Source organism: Theropithecus gelada, chromosome 6, assembly GCF_003255815.1.
Source record: "Theropithecus gelada isolate Dixy chromosome 6, Tgel_1.0, whole genome shotgun sequence".
Lineage (NCBI taxonomy): Eukaryota > Metazoa > Chordata > Mammalia > Primates > Cercopithecidae > Theropithecus > Theropithecus gelada.
The window spans coordinates 16,504,969-16,524,379 of record NC_037673.1 but is presented as its reverse complement, the minus strand read 5'-3'; the positions used below and the strand labels follow the sequence as shown (position 1 = coordinate 16,524,379).

The 19,411-nt window shown below is 37.2% G+C and overlaps 1 protein-coding gene across 2 annotated transcripts in view; it reads left to right on the top strand.

Annotated features, from left to right (window-relative positions):
* RETREG1 (reticulophagy regulator 1) overlaps nucleotides 1-19,411 on the top strand; it is a 153,010-nt gene that overhangs the window by 129,273 nt on the left and 4,326 nt on the right. For both annotated transcript variants that reach the window (XM_025388724.1, XM_025388725.1), the window contains 5 exons: nucleotides 10,632-10,758; nucleotides 13,032-13,116; nucleotides 15,051-15,188; nucleotides 15,977-16,041; nucleotides 16,284-16,410. In XM_025388724.1, coding sequence (XP_025244509.1) covers nucleotides 10,632-10,758; nucleotides 13,032-13,116; nucleotides 15,051-15,188; nucleotides 15,977-16,041; nucleotides 16,284-16,410 — 542 coding nt within the window. The remainder of the gene's footprint in view (nucleotides 1-10,631; nucleotides 10,759-13,031; nucleotides 13,117-15,050; nucleotides 15,189-15,976; nucleotides 16,042-16,283; nucleotides 16,411-19,411) is intronic.

Here is a 19,411-nt window from a genome sequence, read left to right as displayed (position 1 = left end):
AATATTGTTAATGACGTTTTTTTGTGCTGTAGGAAGCATATTTTTTAGTATCGTCACAGGTTTCATATAAGTAGGCCAAATGTTACAATACAGGGAAGGGACATTTACTTTTGACTCCAACTACAGTAAACCCTGGGTTGAAATTCATTGGAAATTGTGGGTCCTAAGTGGAATGCAAGAAAAGGCTTACATCTAAATTAGCAAACCTGCTTCACAATAACAGTTTTGTTTTCCCTGAGGAGTGTTTCTTGGCTATCTGATATTATCTGTCCTTCAGGAATAAAGTAGAAATATTTTCTGCCCTCGGGGACAGTGATTGAAGCAAATCTTGGCATTCACAAATGAAAGGGTGTTGAATCTCCTGCCGGTCTCAAGTAGGTGCTTGTCCTGAGCTAGTAATGGAGTTTGCATTACTCATGCCCTGGGCTTATGAAAGTCTGGTTATTAAAATTAAAAACGTTGAAAAATGACTTATACTTGGCATCTTGTTCATAGAAACTTGAATCTGTAATAAATACTGTAGTGGGTAGTTGAGTGTCAGCCTCCCAAATGATCTAGGTGGATTGGATGATTGATGATCACCTGGAGAAGTAGCAGTGCTCAGTTTGAGATGGGAGGTGGAAAGGGTCAATCGCAAAAGTAGGTAGCTGATCTCGGACTCGTTTTAAACTTGGTATAAAAAAAGAGAGAGCCCCAAATAGAACACGAAGTTGCCCTGAGGAAGGTGGGGCTCTCTGGGCAGAAAGCTGCTCCAGGCAGAAAAAGCCGGCACTCACTGGCGCCTTCTGGTCCCTGGCCTTGGGAGGAGTTGCTCACGTGGCTTAATTGGCCTGAGAAAGTGAACGCTTCAAGTTGAGTGCTATGTAATTTCTTAATCTTGTGTTTGCTTTTTTTAATCCTCCAGTTGACACATCTTATTTGCTTTGTCATGGTTCTAATTCTGTGAGTGCTCATGCAGAGAAATATATCTGTTTGTATTTTGTTTCTCTGCCTACATACACTCACATGCAAGTGCCCACACACAGAGGAACATAATAAGTATCCACAGGATTAAAAAAAAATTCTAACACATTACACTAAGAAATGTTAAAATCTGTAACCAGATACTGACTGACCTTTCTAAGAAAAATTCAACAGGAATTAGCATCAACAGATGTCCACTACCAGTAGAGAGCATGAGGCCCTTAGTCACTAGCTGAGAATGAAGGATCTCCGAGCCAGAGCGTATTTATAGGTGTGATGGTTGCAGCAGCTGTTTGTCATGGTTGCCAGGTGACAAGTTATAACAAATCCCCCCCCCTTTTTTTTTTAAGTTTGTCAATATGGAATGGCAACATAGCAAACTTTCTGAAAAATATTGTTTGGCTTCAACTTCCATTTCTTATAAATTAGAAATAAAATAATGAGTAGTGTGAAATAATGTAAACTTTCTGGAGGTATTATAACAGAAATTAAAACATCTTTGGAAATGATTATTGCACTATAAATTCATGAGGATGTGAAAAAGTTAAAACTTAACAAGAATAGTTGTGTGTGTGTGTGTGTGTGTGCGTGCGGATAACACTATCTGAAAATATTCTCCAGTGGGGTGCAGTTGCCCTACAAAAACTTGAAAAGCAAAACCAAAAAGGGAGTCATTTTTTCTCTGATATTCCATGTGAAGGTTGGATATTCATCGATCTTTCCATTCTGCCCTACTTATCAGGGCCCAGTCCTGTTCTCTACTGGCATCACAAATGCTGGTGAGCCATGTGGGAACAGTGTCCACAGGAGATACTGGTGGATCCAGGGATTCCCTAGTAACACATTAAGGCTCAAGTTTTGCCAGCAGAAATCTCATATGAAATACTGATTTCCAGTTCCAGAAAGTCTTGGAATATATGAACCAACCTTCCTTCCTTCCTTCCTCCCTCCCTCCCTTTCTCCCTCCCTCCCTCCCTCTCTCTCTTTTTTTTTTTTTTAAAGTAGAGACGGGGTGTTGCCATGTTGACTAGGCTGGTCGTGAACTCTGGGGCTCAAGGGATCCTCCTGCCTTTGTCTCCCAAAGTGCTGGGATTACAGGTGTGAGCCACTGTGCCTGGCCCGTATTTCCTAATTAGCTAATTTTGAAGGTATTTTAACTGCCTATTTGCACAAAAGAACAAAAACTCTTTCATATAGATGACAGTTGTTTTCCAGATTTTTAATAGAACTTTTTGTCTATTGTTTTGTATATTTTTATACATATAAAGGAATGCATGCTAATTATCACCAACATGTAATGTATACAAACATTCAGATAAGTGAATGAAAAACATGGTGCCACTAAATAACCACTGTTAATTATTTTTGATATTTTCTTCTTTGGATGTTTACTGTTTATATTCATTCAATATTTTTATGTGCCTCATAGATGTCAAGCTCTGTTAGCTACTGAAGACAGAGCACTGACCAAGAATTCCTTTATGGAATTTAAAGTCTAATAGGGAGTCAGTGTTACAAATGTCATAAATAGCAATTGATAATTGCCACGAAAGAATGTTACCAGATACGACAGTTGTGGTCAGTAACCAGGAGATCTGCCATGTTTCAAGCCCTTTTCAGCCTCAGTTTTCTCTTGGGTAAAATGGAGATAACCCTACCTTGCAGGGTATTGTAATGGGGATGGGGTCATAGGAGGATCACGTGGAGGACACTGGGACAATGCAGGCAGAGTGCTTAACATAGTGCCTGGCACACAAGGAGAGCTCAGCAGATAGTTGCCATGGTCATGATTATTATGGGCACGTGTTGTAATTTAAGTTTCAGAAGTTGGATTCATGATTATGGAATCACTTTGTGGGTACTAATTTAGCAACAGCTGGAGGGGTTCAGAGAGAAAATAAGAATCTAGACGCCTTAGGACCAAGGAGTTTCACCTGGGAACCAAAGCCGCTTTTTAGCTATTTTGATTTCTATGTGTGTAGCTTGGCATTTAGGGATCCATAATCCTGCCCGGGGCACTGCCCTAATGTGCTTTCCTACTTATCTTTGCAGTAGTCCCCAGGTTCCAATCCAGAGAGTGTTTTTTCTGTATCTCACCCCACATTAGGTGCATTCCCAGTTCCATGTATTACTTCCCTATTCCATTGTGTGTTCATTCTGTGACCTTGGACACTATTGCTGATGTATCTGGGCCTCAACTTCCTCAATCTGTTGAACAGGAATAATGAACAGTAAATCACTCACAGGTTGGTTCTAAGGATTGAACAAGACAGTAAGTTTACAAGATGCTCTTCACTACCTGATCCCTGGGGAGTGTTAGCTATTCTTTTTTATGCTGCCTGTAACCCCCTTTAATTGTTAACAAACTGCCTTTGCTTGATTTATTATATAACCTAATTGCATCTTTCCTTTCTACTACAAATTGTCATCTAAATAAAACTGTTATAGTAATCTGTGTAATCTTATAACTTTTTTTATAGTTACGTTTATTCATAATTTAAAATATTTTAAACAATTTTCCATTGCTTCTACTGACACATGTGGCACTTTATTTTGTGTTACAAATGCCAGAAACCAGCTTAAGGCACAAGGGAATTGGCTGCAATCATGGGGGATGTCCATGGGTGGATTTGCTTTGCACCTTGCCTTTTGGGCCTAACGGGACCCAAGAACTCAAACCAGATTATCAGGATTCATTCATATTCTCTCCCTGCCTCACATATATCCTTTTTCCCTTCCTCTCTTCTTCTGTCTACTCCAGGTTTCCTCTCTCTGGTTGGCAATTATCTCCTCAAATCTAAAGCTCAAGAAATACGTGAAAAGATTTTAGCTTTGATATATTAAAAATATAATTTTTTGCTTTCAAAAATAACTGGGTTGTAAAAACACTTTTAAGTTCATTAGTATATGCTAAAACATTGTCCTGTAAAATGTACAATAGTGAAAAGATCTTACATTTAACAAGTTCTCCTCATATATCCAATCCCCAACTTAGTTTTCAAATTCATGTCTCTCCAATAGCCCTAGATACAATTAAATGCCATTTTAAACATTTCATGTATCACGAGTGTGTGTGCTTTGAATCATTCTTGGGTCACATGTACACTTTAACTTATTGGTTACGGGCTGTGCCTTAGTCAACTCTCAGTCCCAGGGCCGGGAATGGTGACAGTTAATGTACATTCACTGCATATTTATTGAAATGAACAGAAGTTAAATGATAATGAGATGCTATTTCTTCTATGCCAAGATTCATTTTGTTGCAGCGTTATTTTTTCTAGTGCTGAAAGACACTATTGGTGAAAGAGATGAAACAGGCTGCTAGCACATGTTCTCTCTTACAGAATTACAATCTATTTTTAAAGAGTACAAGAGTGTCGTATTTCTTAGTCTTACAGAACCCCCTAATGGAGTATACTGTGTGCTGCATTCTGAAACTGCCGGCAGAGTGCATTAGAATTCCATTATGCAGGCATTAAACTACACAAAGACAAATCTTAGAATATTTAAACATTGTTTTGATAACTATATTTTTTAAGGGAACAAAGGTACACAATAATTTAAAAGATACACATGAAAGTAAAATAAGTGAACTGCTTCACATCCCAGTTTGACTGAGTTATTTGGTTCATAACAAAATTCACCACTTTGTATCCTACGGATGGTGGTTGAATCACTTAAAATCAGTTTGATCCCTTTAAGGTCTGTTTTTTTTTTTTTTTTGAGACAGAGTCTTGCTCTATTGCCCAGGCTGGAGTGCAGTGGCACTATCTCAGCTCACTGCAGCCTCTGCCTCCTAGGTTCAAGTGATTCTCCTGCCTCAGCCTCCTGAGTAGCTGGGACTACAGGTGCACACCATCATGCCTGGCTAATTTTTGTACTTTTAGTAGAGACAGGGTTTCACCATGTTGGCCAAGATGGTCTCGATCTCCTGACCTTGTGATCTGCCCACCTGGGCCTCCCAAAGTTCTGGCATTACAGGCGTGAGCCACCACACCTGGCCTAAGGTGTGCTTTTAAGACTTGTTAGGACCAGAGCTGCATTTAGTTTAGGACTGATTATTCTCTGCTACTGAGGCAGGACCCTTCTGAGTATTCCACCCATGTCTGTGAATTTTGAGGTTTTTCAGTCTAGTTGGTAGGACCAGGTGTCATTCTTGGCAAAAGATACCGTTCCTTCTAGTCCTTTCTGATGGCTCTTCCCTGGCCTCCGGGCTCCTCACACGCCTGTGCCAGCCAAGCCTCAGCTGAAGACTCCAGGAGTCCTCCACAACAGACCTCTCCCTTTGTCTCCTTCTGCACTGTGCTCTACTCTCCAGCACTGGGTCCTGCAAACTCTGGCCCCTGGGAGCGCCTTTTTGGAAACTCATCTGTGTCTCCTCAACTCAGGGAGTTGCCAGGTGTTACCTGGGTTGCTGCCTCTGCTCCCAGGCCAGGAAAACTCAAGGCAGAGAGCTGGGTGATCACATAACTCCCTTATTGGTTTATCATCCCTTAGGAGTCACTGTCCTTCCTTGCCTAATGCCCAGATTTTTGAAAATCGTTGTTCCATAGATTTTTTCTTTATTGCCTTTTGATTGTTTCAGGTGGGTTGGGTATATCGGCTCCCTCTCACACCATCTTGCCGAGAAGCAGAAGTCTCCCTCTTCAATTCAATGTTACTTTATCAAGGATATTTCTCACAGTGACTCTTAGGGTAAGAAACACCTGCCTCAGCATCATCTGGGACACCTGTTAAAAGGCAGATTTCTGAGCCTCCCCCAGGCCTGCTCCATCTCTGTCTCTTCAGTAAGGCCCAGAAAGCTGCTGCTTAAACCGTGCCCTGGGTGTCTCACAACTACATCTTCAGGAACTGCACGAAGGGCTTATTTGGCCAGACCACGCAATGTGTATAACAAATTGTATTCTAATAGGGACAGGGAGGAAGAAAGAAGGGATGTTGGCTTGCAATTCTACTGAGAAGCCAAACCTCCTTTTTTTGTGGACAAAGTGAGGCTGCTTGTCCAAGGAGCCATCTTTCCATGTTTTGTTCCCTTAGAGTTTCACTGGCAGGTAAAACCAGAAATTCTTCAGCTGCTGAAAAAGCACTTTGCCCTGGCTTAGGGTTCCTCGATAAAGAATTGCTTAATTGCAGATGGCCTTCATCAAAACACCTGACTAGTTTTTAGTTAAGAAGGAAAACTCAACAAGATGGCATCTGCTGGGGCTTTTTTGGGGAATCGTTTACAGTTACAGATCCTTGAGCAAAACCCATTTGAAAGATGGCATGGCCAGGTAGAGGCTGGGACTTGTAGTGACTTCTCCCTGGGAACTACTTGAACTGGACTGGCTATGAGGATGGAAAGTTGGGGATGATGGTCATCAGGGGGTGAGTCTTAAATGGTCTTTATCTTGTGGCTGGAGTGTGTGGTGAGTTCACTCCTTAGTGAAGGCAAGAGTGTGAGAGACAGCTGGAAGACTGGGGAGAGGGAGGGAAGATGTATAGAAAGATGAACCAAAGAACCTATTTCTCTTTGAACTTGGAAAGTACATGTTCTCTCTGAAGCTAAGGAGGAAATATTAATAAAGCTACTGGTAATGAATTTTCTCCCTTAGTTTAGTGTCAGTCACAGAAGACTTGTATTGTTTGGTTAGGAACTTAGTACAAACTCAAAATGTTTTGAAGCCTTAGGTATTTTCATCTCCTTTTATGTTAGTTGGGCCTTATGTTACATGGTGATCAGTGCCAAGGATGGTGGGAAGACAGCCACACACCATGGAAAAGATCTGTTCCCCAAGCCTTGCCCAGCATTCACAGGAGATCTTTTTTCTAGTTACGTGTTTTCCAAATAAGGCTCTCTAGGAAAACCTAGAGTTTCATTACGTAGCAACTCAGCGTGTGTATGTGTGTGTGTGCAGATGACACCTGTGTTAAACGTCAACCAAGCACTAAGCATAGATCTTGGTTTCTGCTGAGTATTTGGGTTCTGCACATGAAGTGCTCTGTTTTCCTGGAAAGGGTTGCTCCTGCATAATGGCACATTGGTATTGGTCGATCACACCTCATCTCTTCTGATTCTAGGAAAGAGTGGGGAGGAACATGAAATGTTCCTTCTCGTTCTGAATTGCCACGTGGTCTCTTCAAAGAATGTCATTGAATGTATTCACCTTTAAAGAGGGCACACATTTTAAAGGATTAGAACTGTATTGGAAACCCAGAGTCCTGGCCTTGGGTCTTGGCTCTGCCTCACACTAGCTGCAAAAACTTGGATTTCACGTTCCTCACCTATAAAATAGGGGAATTTGAAAAGTTGACATCAAATGTCCCATCTCATGCCAAATTATCTAATTCCATATAACCTAAATTGAACTGTGGTGACATAAATTAATGGTAAACTCACTGGAAGACTATAGAAATGTGAGTTCCTACGGTACTCAGAATTAATCACTGGGCAATTTAAAACTATTATTAAACTCCCAGAGAGCATCTGTTTTTGGTCCAGAAGAAAAGATGTGGAGTGACATCTTTTCTTCACCCTGGAACTTACATTTTCTTTTTAAATCATATATATTTCCATTAAATTTTATTCAGCACAATCTGAACATTTATTTTTAATCTCAAACACTTATTACTCTTTACAAACCCATTTGGTTAGATATTATTTTCAAGTTGTACACAGTGAAGTTCTCTTTTCTGTTTGTGATTATAAAAATTCAATATCAATTATAATTTATTGTGCTAATAAAAATGTAAGTAATGATGAAATTTATTGTCCCAAAAAACGATTATGTGAGGCTTTTTAAAAGGGGAAAAATGTAATATAATTAAGAGTGTTTTCTTATGAGTATGGAAGATAGTCAAAGATTATTTTTTTCTTTCTTTCCAGCAAATAGTGTTTACCTATAGACACAGAGGAATAGTGCTACCAGCATTCAAGTTTTTGAAATAACAGTATTTTCCACATTTAGTGTAATGCAAGACACAAAGGGGAAACTTAATAACTTTTTATTGAATAAATGAATAAATTAATGGATAGATGGTGTCCACTTGAAGTCCACTGTGGAAAATAGATAAGACCCTTAAATGCAAAAGAGAGTTTTTAGTTATTTCATTGTAATCTCTATAAAACACCTTAAGTTAGATGAAGTCTTTGTTCTAACATTATCTCTATAGTGGCAATTTAATATTATACTAGGCTCTTTTACAATTTGGGGACATTTACTTAAGCAATAATAAAAAATATATAAACAAATATGGATATGGTGTCATTTCCAAGACGTGAATCCTAAAGATGATATTAGAACAAAGTTGCAGCATCTGTACAAAGTACCATTCATTCAAAAAAATATTTTTTTGTCCTCGCACAGTGGTTCATGCCTGTAATCCCAGCACTTTGGAAGGCCAAGGTGGGAGATTGTTTATTCCATCTTAATCTGTTCATTTATTCCATCTTAATCTTTAAAAGAAAATAACAAATCCTTCCATTATAGCTTTTCATTGATTTTTGTTAGAATTTTATTTGGCAAACAGTTCAAATGAATCTTAAATAGTTGTTCAGTATGCATAGAGAGCCTAAATTAAAATGTTTTCTGTCATCTTCATGGTCCCATTAAACTGAACAGTAGCCTAGCCTGTCTGTGCCAATTTGCAGCAAATCTATATTGTTCTGAGAAAACAGACTGCATTTTAATAACCTTGCATTTCCTTTGCCACAAAGCCTTTGCTCTCCGGTGCAAAATCTTTTCCCACTAAGCAGATATCTTGGCAAGATTTTGCCACATTTTTTTATATTTAATATTTTTATTTTTAAGACCACTTCAGTGTTGAGTGTGATGCATGGGCCAGCAACAAGCTTTCTCCCTGCCCTCATTTTCCACAGGAACCTCAGTGAGCTAAAAACTAGAAGCAATCACTCCATTTAACAGCCACCCCCCGATGACCACATTTAATATATTTTTTTCTTTTTGTCTCTTTAGCTGGGAAGTTATCAGTTCCAGACCAGATGAAAGACCCAGGCTCAGCCACTGTATTGCAGAATCATGGATGAATTTCAGCATATTTCTTCAAGAAATGTCTCTTTTTAAACAGCAGAGCCCTGGCAAGATTTTGCCACAGATATCTGCTTCTTAGCTATGCACTTAGTATTTTAATAGATGTGGAATCATGGGGTATGCAAACCTGGTGCCAGATATGGTCCCAGTGAAAATAGATTTGCTCAGTGATTCGAGTGGGTAGAGTTAATAGATGCATAAACCATGCCCAAAAGTTCATTTCTTATGACAGACAGGAAATCTACCTGTAGGAATAACATCAGCCAGGACAACTGGTAGCTCAGTGACTCTTCAGAGCATTAGTTGAGGTTGAAAGAACAAAGAGGAAGGAAAATGGTATACTTCCCCTTTTTAAAAAATGCTACTGCACTCATTTAAACTTGGATTAAAATTATTTTTATAAAAAGGAATTGTAATTTACAAATTGCTTTACTATTCAAAATACATTAAAAGTCACAGAATCTGTATGTACACAAGCTTCTGTATAGTTGAGCATCTAAGGGCGAAGGTAGTTTTGACTTGTCTTAGGGCTACTGGAGTTGAATCCAGAGATCAGCCTCACCGTAGTACTCTACCATAGCTCAGATGACAGTTCACTAACAATCCTTGTCTTCTGCTAGAAACTTAGCTGCTTTTGTTATTGCCATATCCATAGCTCTGTGGCAGTGCCTTCAACATGGTAGGCACTTATCTCTTAATAATCTCTTAAATGAATGAATTTGAGGATCCTTAACAGGGATCGTTTGAACTGGTATGTTTTTATGAGTTAGGATTGCAAGAGCAGGAATTAAGCTTTATGTCATTGTAATGTTAGGGAATGACGTGTATTTACATGTGTCTTCTTCCTGGAGTGATTGCTTCTAGTTTTTAGCTCACTGAGGTTCCTGTGGAAAATGAGGGCAGGGAGAAAGCTCTTTGCCGGCCCATGCATCACACTCAACACATTCTAAATGATGACTAGGAAAATGTACTCTGGAAAAATAGAGGATATTGTAAGATCCTTTTAACAATTTTCTATAGAGTTTTCCAACCATGGTACATGGTATGTATGTATGTATATGTATATGTGTGTGTGTGTGTATATAATTTGTATATTTATTGAAAATACATTGTTGGTGCTTATTCTTAATATTATATGCTTAATTCCAAGGTTTCTCTAACAAGTTCCTACAAGGCCTTCCATGACCAGTCTCCTCCTACCTCTCCAGCTTCACATGTTCTTCTTCTGGTTGACTTTGCTGGAGCCATGTTGAGACTCAATAGGATAGCACATTTAAGCTCCTTCCCACTCCAGGGCCTCTGCATATACTGCATGTTGTTCTATCTGGAACCCTATGATTAAACTGCTGATCCATCTCATATTTGAGTTTAAAAATGACTCTTCATTAAGGACGTCCCTAAGCCTCACCCTGTTCTCCCTTAGTGTTTCCCTGGTTGTAAATAGACAATTAGATAGCTAATTGTTTCTTTTGGCATGAGTTTCCTAAAGCAAGTGTCTGGTTAGTTCACTTCTGAATTCACAGGGCTTTTCCGGAGGGCGTGGCCAACAGTAGATGCTCAATAAATATCTGCCAAAGCCATAAATGTTGAACGAATCACCTAAAGTTTGGTAATATTTTTTTCTTTTTGTCTCTTTAGCTGGGAAGTTATCAATTCCAAACCAGATGAAAGACCCAGGCTTAGCCACTGTATTGCAGAATCATGGATGAATTTCAGCCTATTTCTTCAAGAAATGTCTCTTTTTAAACAGCAGAGCCCTGGCAAGGCAAGTTTTCCAGTAAAGGAGTATGTTTTAAAATGTTCAGTTACTTGGAAACAAATGAACTAACCTATTTTATCAGCTTGTCAGATTTCTCCAATTTTAAATGTAATATACTAAGAACATATGCCATAAAAGCTGGCATCAGCAAGGTTCAGAACTGAATGTGTGAACACGAGATAATCCTCAGCCTCACATTTTGAAATTGGATTGGTTTTACATTTTATACATATTTATCTAGCTCATTAGCTAAAATGAATGGTGATTGGTCTTATCAGCAAGACTAGGGAGAAAACAAAGTCTTAAGAATTTCAGTTATCGTATTTAGCCTGGTGCTGAAGTCAAAGGGAGATGAAATGAATACATAGTTCTTTGACTGTGCTTTTGAAGATAACTGAATCTTATTTTCAAGCTAAAAAGTGGAGGTTCTTGTATGATTTATTTATTTAAGAAAGAAAACTTTTGGCAAAAACGTAGTGATTATATAAACAAAATGAGTATTTTTCCAATTAAGATAAAACCCATGAGGGGAAGTGTCTTACATGGTTGGAAAGGGATTACATGGAGTGGCGCACATATTTGCATTATTTTATGTGTAGAGGCAGCTTTAATTCTGATCGACTGTCTTGATAGCTTGGGTGAGATACAGAACCATCAATAGACCTTTTCTATTCCAGTGTTGCTTTCAAGTTTCTTGAATATCCACCCGTGGATAGAATGAAGAGCTAGTAATGTCAGCATTGAAAATCTCTGTCTTTGTACCTTGTATAGTATGCAATATTATAACTACAATAGTATTAAATAATAGAACTATGCTTGGAGACTTTTTGAGTGTATTAAAGTGGCAGTATTGCATTTGGATGCATTTTTTTATTCATTGAAGCCTTTTTTATTTTATTTTATTTTTTATTTTTTTTAAAGCATCGATACCTGTATTTGGGGAATGATGTACTGTTGATGTTGATTTTACTGAAGTGATTAAATGTATTTTTGGAAGATTCTAAACTTCAAACTTCTGCACTGGGTTGCATTAATGTGCCCCAAGTCAATTAGCTTAAAATGATGATGCTGCAAATGTAGGGCATAATATGAAATCCCTTTGAAAAACTAAATTCTCGATATAGTAATACTTTTCTTGGCTTATCTGTTACTTTGACTTTATGGCCTTTCCATTTCATTTATAGAATTTCAAATTCTTTCCAGGGCCCTTGCTGTTTTAGAAACAGGTCTTAGTTTTGTTCCGCAATTCATCTAATCTGCTTTTGACTAGTTAATTTATTAACTCTGTACTAAAGAATGAAAAATCAAAATCAAACTTAGATTTAGACCCCTTTGCTCTTTATCATCATCAGTTATTGGTCAGAGGTATGTATTCCTTCCTCTTGTGTCTTTTAGAAACTCCCTGAATGAATTTCCTTTGCTTGCTTTTCAGTTTAATTTACTATCACTGTTTAAAGATGATGTAAAAATGTAAGACAGTTTAAGACTGGCGTGTGAAAAATCAGGTGAAGACTTTATGGGAAAATTTTTCTGCCTTGATGTTCCTAAAGGGAATTAAGGATATTTTCTGATTGTTTTAAAATTTCTTAAAACAATCAAGATTTTTTTAACCATAAATGACAGAAGGAAAATAAACATGTCACTGTAGGAATTTCATTTAAATGGCAGTTTGTTTCTAAGTGACTTAGAAGTGGGGTCAATTTGAGCAGTATATATGGTTAGGAAAGATGATAGTGATGGCCATAAATTTATCCTGTCAGCTTAGCAGCTATACATTACATTAGATTTGTGTAAATTACGTTAGATTTGTATAGATACCTCTAATTTCTGTAACATGTTTTGCTGTGTTTTTATGAATTTCAGTGGGCTCATAGTGGTAGTTTGAACTTTCAGATGTAGTTATCAGGCCGCATTAATTTCCTTAAATGAGTGAAGTAGAAGTTGTTTCTGGGGACATAATAGTTTTTTGTTCTCTTGCACCTGGCAGTAATATAGCCACAGGCATGAGTAATGGGAGTTGTCACTCTCTGTGCCAGAAATTAGCTCCTGTGTCCTCAAAATAATTATTACTAAGTGCTGAAATGGACTAAGGCTGGTTGAATGCAGCAGTCATTAGTCAGCCCTTAGTGCAAAACAATGCTCTTTGGGAAAAAATCTGTAATAACCGGATAGGTCACTTATACTGGTCACTTATAGATTTACAATTGTGTGTGTATCCTGTGCTCCAAAATATCTTGGTGTTATGTATAACTATCCCATGTTATTTCTGTTATTTCCAGTTTTGTCTCCTGGTCTGTAGTGTGTGCACATTTTTTACGATCTTGGGAAGTTACATTCCTGGGGTTATACTCAGCTATCTACTGTGTAAGTATAGTAGACCATGTGGCTAATTTTTGTGATGCATATGGTATCACTTTATGGTCAACAGACCTGTAGTTTGAAGAAGGGGGATGAGTTCTTAACTATAATACAAGTTGATTATTCTTTACTCTCCTGCTGTACAAAGTTTCTCCATTTTCCTAGAGCCATGTCTCTATTTTAAAATTGGAAGAATAGCTGCAAAAGGCAGAATTATAAGTTAATAATTTTATGTTAAATTTTGTCAGTAAAACTATAAATAAAGCTGCATGCCCCACCTCCCAAAAACACACCAACACCTTTGCCTTCGTGCATGTTCTTTGGCTCAAAAAAATAATTAAAACCACAATGAAATACCATTGCATCCCTACCAGAATGGCTAAAATTAAAAATACTGACCATATCAAGTATTAGGAGGGATGCAGAGGAAGTGGAATTCTCACATACTGTTGCGGGGTAGGTAGAATGTTAAAATCACTTTGGATAACAGTTTGGCAGTTTCTTAAAAACTACTACATGACAAAGCCATCCCACAACTAGGTACCTACCCAAGAGAAATGAAAGTACAAAGACACAAATGTTCATAACAGATTTATTTGTAGTAGCCCAAAGCAGAATATAATCCATACATCCATCAATAGGATGAATGGGTAAACAAACTGTGGTATATCCATATAATGGATTACTACTTAGCACTAAAAACTGATACATACAACACTAAAGATGAATCTCAAAATAATTAGACGGAGTAGAAGCCAGATGAAAGAGTATGATTCCATTTATATATTATCCTAGAAAATTCAAACAATCTAGTAACAAAGCAGATCAGTGGTTGCCTGGGGATGAGGTGGGTGGGGACAGGGAGAAGAGGTAGGAGACTGGAGGGACGGATGAATAAAAACATGAGAAAACTTCTGGGGGTGGTAGACATGTTCATTATCTTGATTATGGTGATGGCTTCTTAGTTGTATCCATGTCAAAATTTATCAAATTGTACACTTTAAATACATGTATTTTATTATACATCAATGATCACTCAAAAATGTTATTAAAATGTATGGATTTTCTCCTTTACCTGAAAACTATGATCTGGCACTGCTACCTTTCGATGGGGCAGGCACTCTCCACTTAACATACCCTCATATTTTCCAATTTTTCTTACAATGGATTTTAAAATTTACATACAATTTCTTGGCCTCTAGAGACATTTGAGTTTGTAGCTCCTATTTTAAAAATATAATATAGGATACTTCCTAAAAAGAACAAAGAAATAAATATTAGGAATACAGTACTTAGAGTGTGGCAATCTTTGCTTCTTTTTGTATTCTTAATGCATAATGCAAATGGCAAATGGTCAGAGCTCAAATCCATTCTCCCCAAAAGAACTCATATATAACATTAGCCTCATCATTACATTGTTTAGCAGGTAAAGGAGAAGAGGACTGGGGAATGAAAGAATAATTTGGGCAAGGCATTATTCAGATGGTTTGCATTGATCTCATTTATACTTCACAGCAACCCCAAAGAAATAAGGTTATTAGCCTAATATTATTGATGAGAGGCTAATAACTTCCCCATGGTGAAATGGCGTTGAATAAATACAGTTAAACCAGGACTGTTGTTTGGAAGGCATGTAATTTTTCTATAAATTTTGAGAGTAAAAGGATTGAAAGGAGAGAGTTGATCTAATTGCACCTGAAAACAATGACTGTGAGCATTGTGTGTGCGTGGGTATGCATGTGTGTGTGTGTGTGTGGTGGTAGAAAATGTTTACCTTACAGAAAAATAATAGAAATTATGAACTTATTTCACAGAGGCATTTCCCTTAAAAAAAAACTTAAGTTTTTCAGTAAAAAAATGTAGTATTTTGTGAAATACTGAAATGTATGTAGCCTTTTGAAAGGAAAGGCATTTTACTTCTACCCTCTTTCTTCTTTCAGTACTGTGTGCATTTTTGTGTCCATTGTTTAAATGTAATGATATTGGACAAAAAATATACAGTAAAATTAAGTCAGTTCTGCTGAAACTGGATTTTGGAATTGGAGAATATATTAATCAGAAGAAACGTGAGAGATCTGGTAGGTAAAGTTTATATTTTAGATTCTATGCATGAAATGAGACATTAGTGAGCTATTTTTAGGCAATTCCTTTAATACATTTGAGGATACTTTTAGCTTTTTACTAAGTATTATTATAGAAGCTAATCGCCCTCAAAGTTAAACATATCCTTTTCCTATTTAGGCTTTCCTTCTTTTCTCAAATATACAATGAAAGAAATTGATTTTTTAATCTACACTGTCAGGGGAGAAAGAAAAGGCAACACTTTTTATTGTGCTACTTATGATTTACTTAGTTTTATTTTGGGTTGGACTATCACAAATACAAAATTACACAAGCAGTGCTAAGAGTGTGGAAGTTGTGTAAGAAGGGATTGAAAAAACAGGGGAAGGGAAAGAAAATACAGGAAAAGCCAATATAATCATCTTTTACTTTTTAACTTGGCTTGAGACCTTATAGGTTCTAAAACTAGAATGTATCGGAGTCACGTGGAGGGCTTATTACAGGATGAGTTGCTAGGCCCCAGCCCAAAGTTTCTGATGCAGTAGGTCTAGGGTAGGACCTGAGAATCTGCATTTCTAAAAAGTTCCCAGGGAGGATGCTTTTGCTGTTTCAGGGACAATATTAAGAGAACCACTAATGTGGATCATTTCCTTTGCAAATATGTGAAGCTTGTTATGTGTAAACATTTAATGATATGGAGGTATTTGAGAATATGAGAAATGTGGGGTAAGAATACATAATGAAATAAATGCACTATATCTGAGTTGGCTAGGAAACTGAAAGCTTCCAAATTTTTTCTCAACAGAAGCAGATAAAGAAAAAAGTCACAAAGATGACAGTGAATTAGACTTTTCAGCTCTTTGTCCTAAGGTATTTTTTGTTTAGTTTTCAGTTTGTTCCTGTGTGGTTTGACTGTAAATGTATTTACATATATAAAGCTGAATGATCTTCCTAATAAACCCATATTTCTGTAAGATGACTGAATGATTTGAAAATAAAAATATCCATCTGGTTTTTATTACTCTGACATTTTGGGGGTTCGTATGGATTTTTCAAAATATTCCCTTTAGCAGTTTAAAATGTGCCGCTGGTATTTATTTATATTAATACAGATTAGCCTCACGGTTGCTGCCAAAGAGTTATCTGTGTCTGACACAGACGTCTCAGAGGTATCCTGGACTGATAATGGGACCTTCAACCTTTCAGAAGGATACACTCCACAGACAGACACTTCTGATGGTATGCTAATATTTCTGGACACATTTATTTTTATGAGTGCATACAAAACTATTTAACTGCTGCCAAATACTGAATGGGTAAATAACATGTTACCACCATATCTATACAGTGGAATATTACTTGGCTATAAAAATGAAGTACTGATACTTGCTATAACATGGATGTACCTTGAAAACATGCTAGGAAGCCAGACACAAAATGCCACTTACTGTATAATTCCATTTATATGAAATGCCTAGAATAAGCAAGTCTAAATAAAGGGAAGTTAAGTTAGTGGCTGCTATGGACTGATGGAAGGAGGGAATAGTGAGTGACTGTTAATTGGTATGCATTTATTTTTGGAGTGATGAAAGTGTTCTAGAATTAGTGATGCTTGTACAGCTTTGTGAATATACTAAAAAACACTGAATTGTACACTTTAGAAGTGTGTTTTTTTGGTGCATGATTATCAAAAGCTGTTTTTCAAAAAGTATGAGAAAAAAATCTAAATCAATGTCCAAATCTGCCTTTGGACAGAAATTTTGAAAACAAAATAATTAAAAATTAGAAAAATTACCTCCTGAAATGTCTTTGAAATGTCCTAAGCGATAATGTGGGAGAGAAAGATAGATGGTAATCCTATACATTTAGGCCTAGTCCTCATTAAAAGGGGCTGAAGTATGGAGGGCAAGTTCCCTGAGTCCAAAGCTGACTCTGGAGTTTCTCACATTTATCTTCGAAGTTAAAACAGCTTTTTATTTTTATTATTTTTTATTTCCAACTTTTAAGTTCAGGGGTACATGTGCAGGATGTGCAGGTCTGTTACATAGGTCAACATGTGCCATGGTGGTTTGCATCCCATCACCTAGGTATTAAGCCCAGCATCGATTAGCTATTTTGTGATGCTCTCCCTCCTCCCACCCCTGACCCTATGACAGGCCCCAGTGTGTGCTGTTCCCTACCACTGTGTCTATGTGTTCTCATTATTCAGCTCCCACTTATAATTGACAACAGGCAGTGTTTGGTTTTCTGTTCCTGTGTTAGTTTGCTGAGGATAATGGCTTCCAGCTCCATCCATGTCCTTGCAAAGGACATGATCTCATTCCTTTTTGTGGCTGCATAGTATTCCATGGTGTATGTGTACCACATTTTCTTTATCCGGTATATTCTTTGTTTATAATAAGTACAATTAAAAACAAGACAGCACAGTATTCTTTATAATGCAAATTATATCCATAACTTAAATTGAGAGTCAATGCTTGTACGGTAACTTAACTTTTGTTAGTCTCACTGGATTACCTTGTTTTGGCTATATACTGAACATATGAGCAGATTATAAAGGAGGAGAATGAATGAACTATTTTATACTTATGTTCCAAAGAGACATTTTCTGTTTTTAAAGGAAGGAGGGAGGGAGGCTGTGCAGTGTTTGAAAGAAGATGGGTTTGGAAGGTGGAAAACCCAAGTAGAGTCTTGCCTTTGTCACTACCTAACTTTATGACCTTGAACAGGTGAAATAATTTTTTGTGGGTCTCAATTTCCTCACCTTTACATTAGAACAAGAGCATTGCTGAAGGTCATTCAAGCTCTACAAGCTTTCAGAACCTCCAATTTGAGGTCATATTTTAAAGAACAAGAATAACAAGTACCTTGTTCTTAAGGATCACATCTCAGATTTATTCAGCAAAAAAGACAATAATAATCCAAGACACATAAAAGGCTTTTCATTAACTGAAGATTTCAAATCACGGTTGCAGGGAGTTAACTGTTATATTAAAAGAATTTTATATGAAAGGTAAAAACAATAAAATCTATGAGCCTTCTACTGTGACACTGATTTCAAATGTCCTAAATCTTTATATGGTCAGTTTCAGCTATAGTTATAGAGAGCCAAATGTTTCCATAAACTCTTGGGTTATATGGAATAGAAGGAGCAGTATCTTCTTTCCATTGCTTAAAACAAACACAGATTACAGACACTGAAATAGATCTCCATGTATGAAAATGCTGAGGCTGAATAATATTAACCAAAACCCAAGATAACTTCCTATTATAGTATTTTTAATTTCATGTACATGCATACTCATTGGCTTAAGGTAATTCCCACCCTAGGAGCAGGATGGGGAATTTTTATAGTAAATGCTTAAATGTTAGTCAAAACCTCAAGCTGATGTCAGACAAGTGTGAATGTTTTTTTTTTTTTTTTTAATGGAAAAATTTTCCATTTTATTTATTTTGGGTTTCAGTACATAATATAGTATGTAATTTAGTTTTTAAAAATTGCATGCAATTCTTTCTAATAGTTACACCTCTTTTATTATATTTTTTTTTTTTTTTTTTTTAATTTATTTATTATTATTATACTGTAAGTTGTAGGGTACATGTGCATAACGTGCAGGTTTGTTACATATGTATACTTGTGCCTTGTTGGTGTGCTGCACCCATCAACTCGTCATTTACATCAGGTATAACTCCCAATGCAATCCCTCCCCCCACCCCCCTCCCCATGATAGGCCCCGGTGTGTGATGTTCCCCTTCCCGAGTCCAAGTGATCTCATTGTTCAGTTCCCACCTATGAGTGAGAACATGCGGTGTTTGGTTTTCTGTTCTTGTGATAGTTTGCTAAGAATGATGGATTCCAGCTGCATCCATGTCCCTACAAAGGACACAAACTCATCCTTTTTTATGGCTGCATAGTATTCCATGGTGTATATATGCCACATTTTCTTAATCCAGTCTGTCACTGATGGACATTTGGGTTGATTCCAAGTCTTTGCTATTGTGAATAGTGCTGCAATAAACATACGTGTACATGTGTCTTTATAGCAGCATAATTTATAATCCTTTGGGTATATCCCCAGTAATGGGATGGCTGGGTCATATGGTACATCTAGTTCTAGATCCTTGAGGAATCGCCATACTGTTTTCCATAATGGTTGAACTAGTTTACAATCCCACCAACAGTGTAAAAGTGTTCCTATTTCTCCACATCCTCTCCAGCACCTGTTGTTTCCTGACTTTT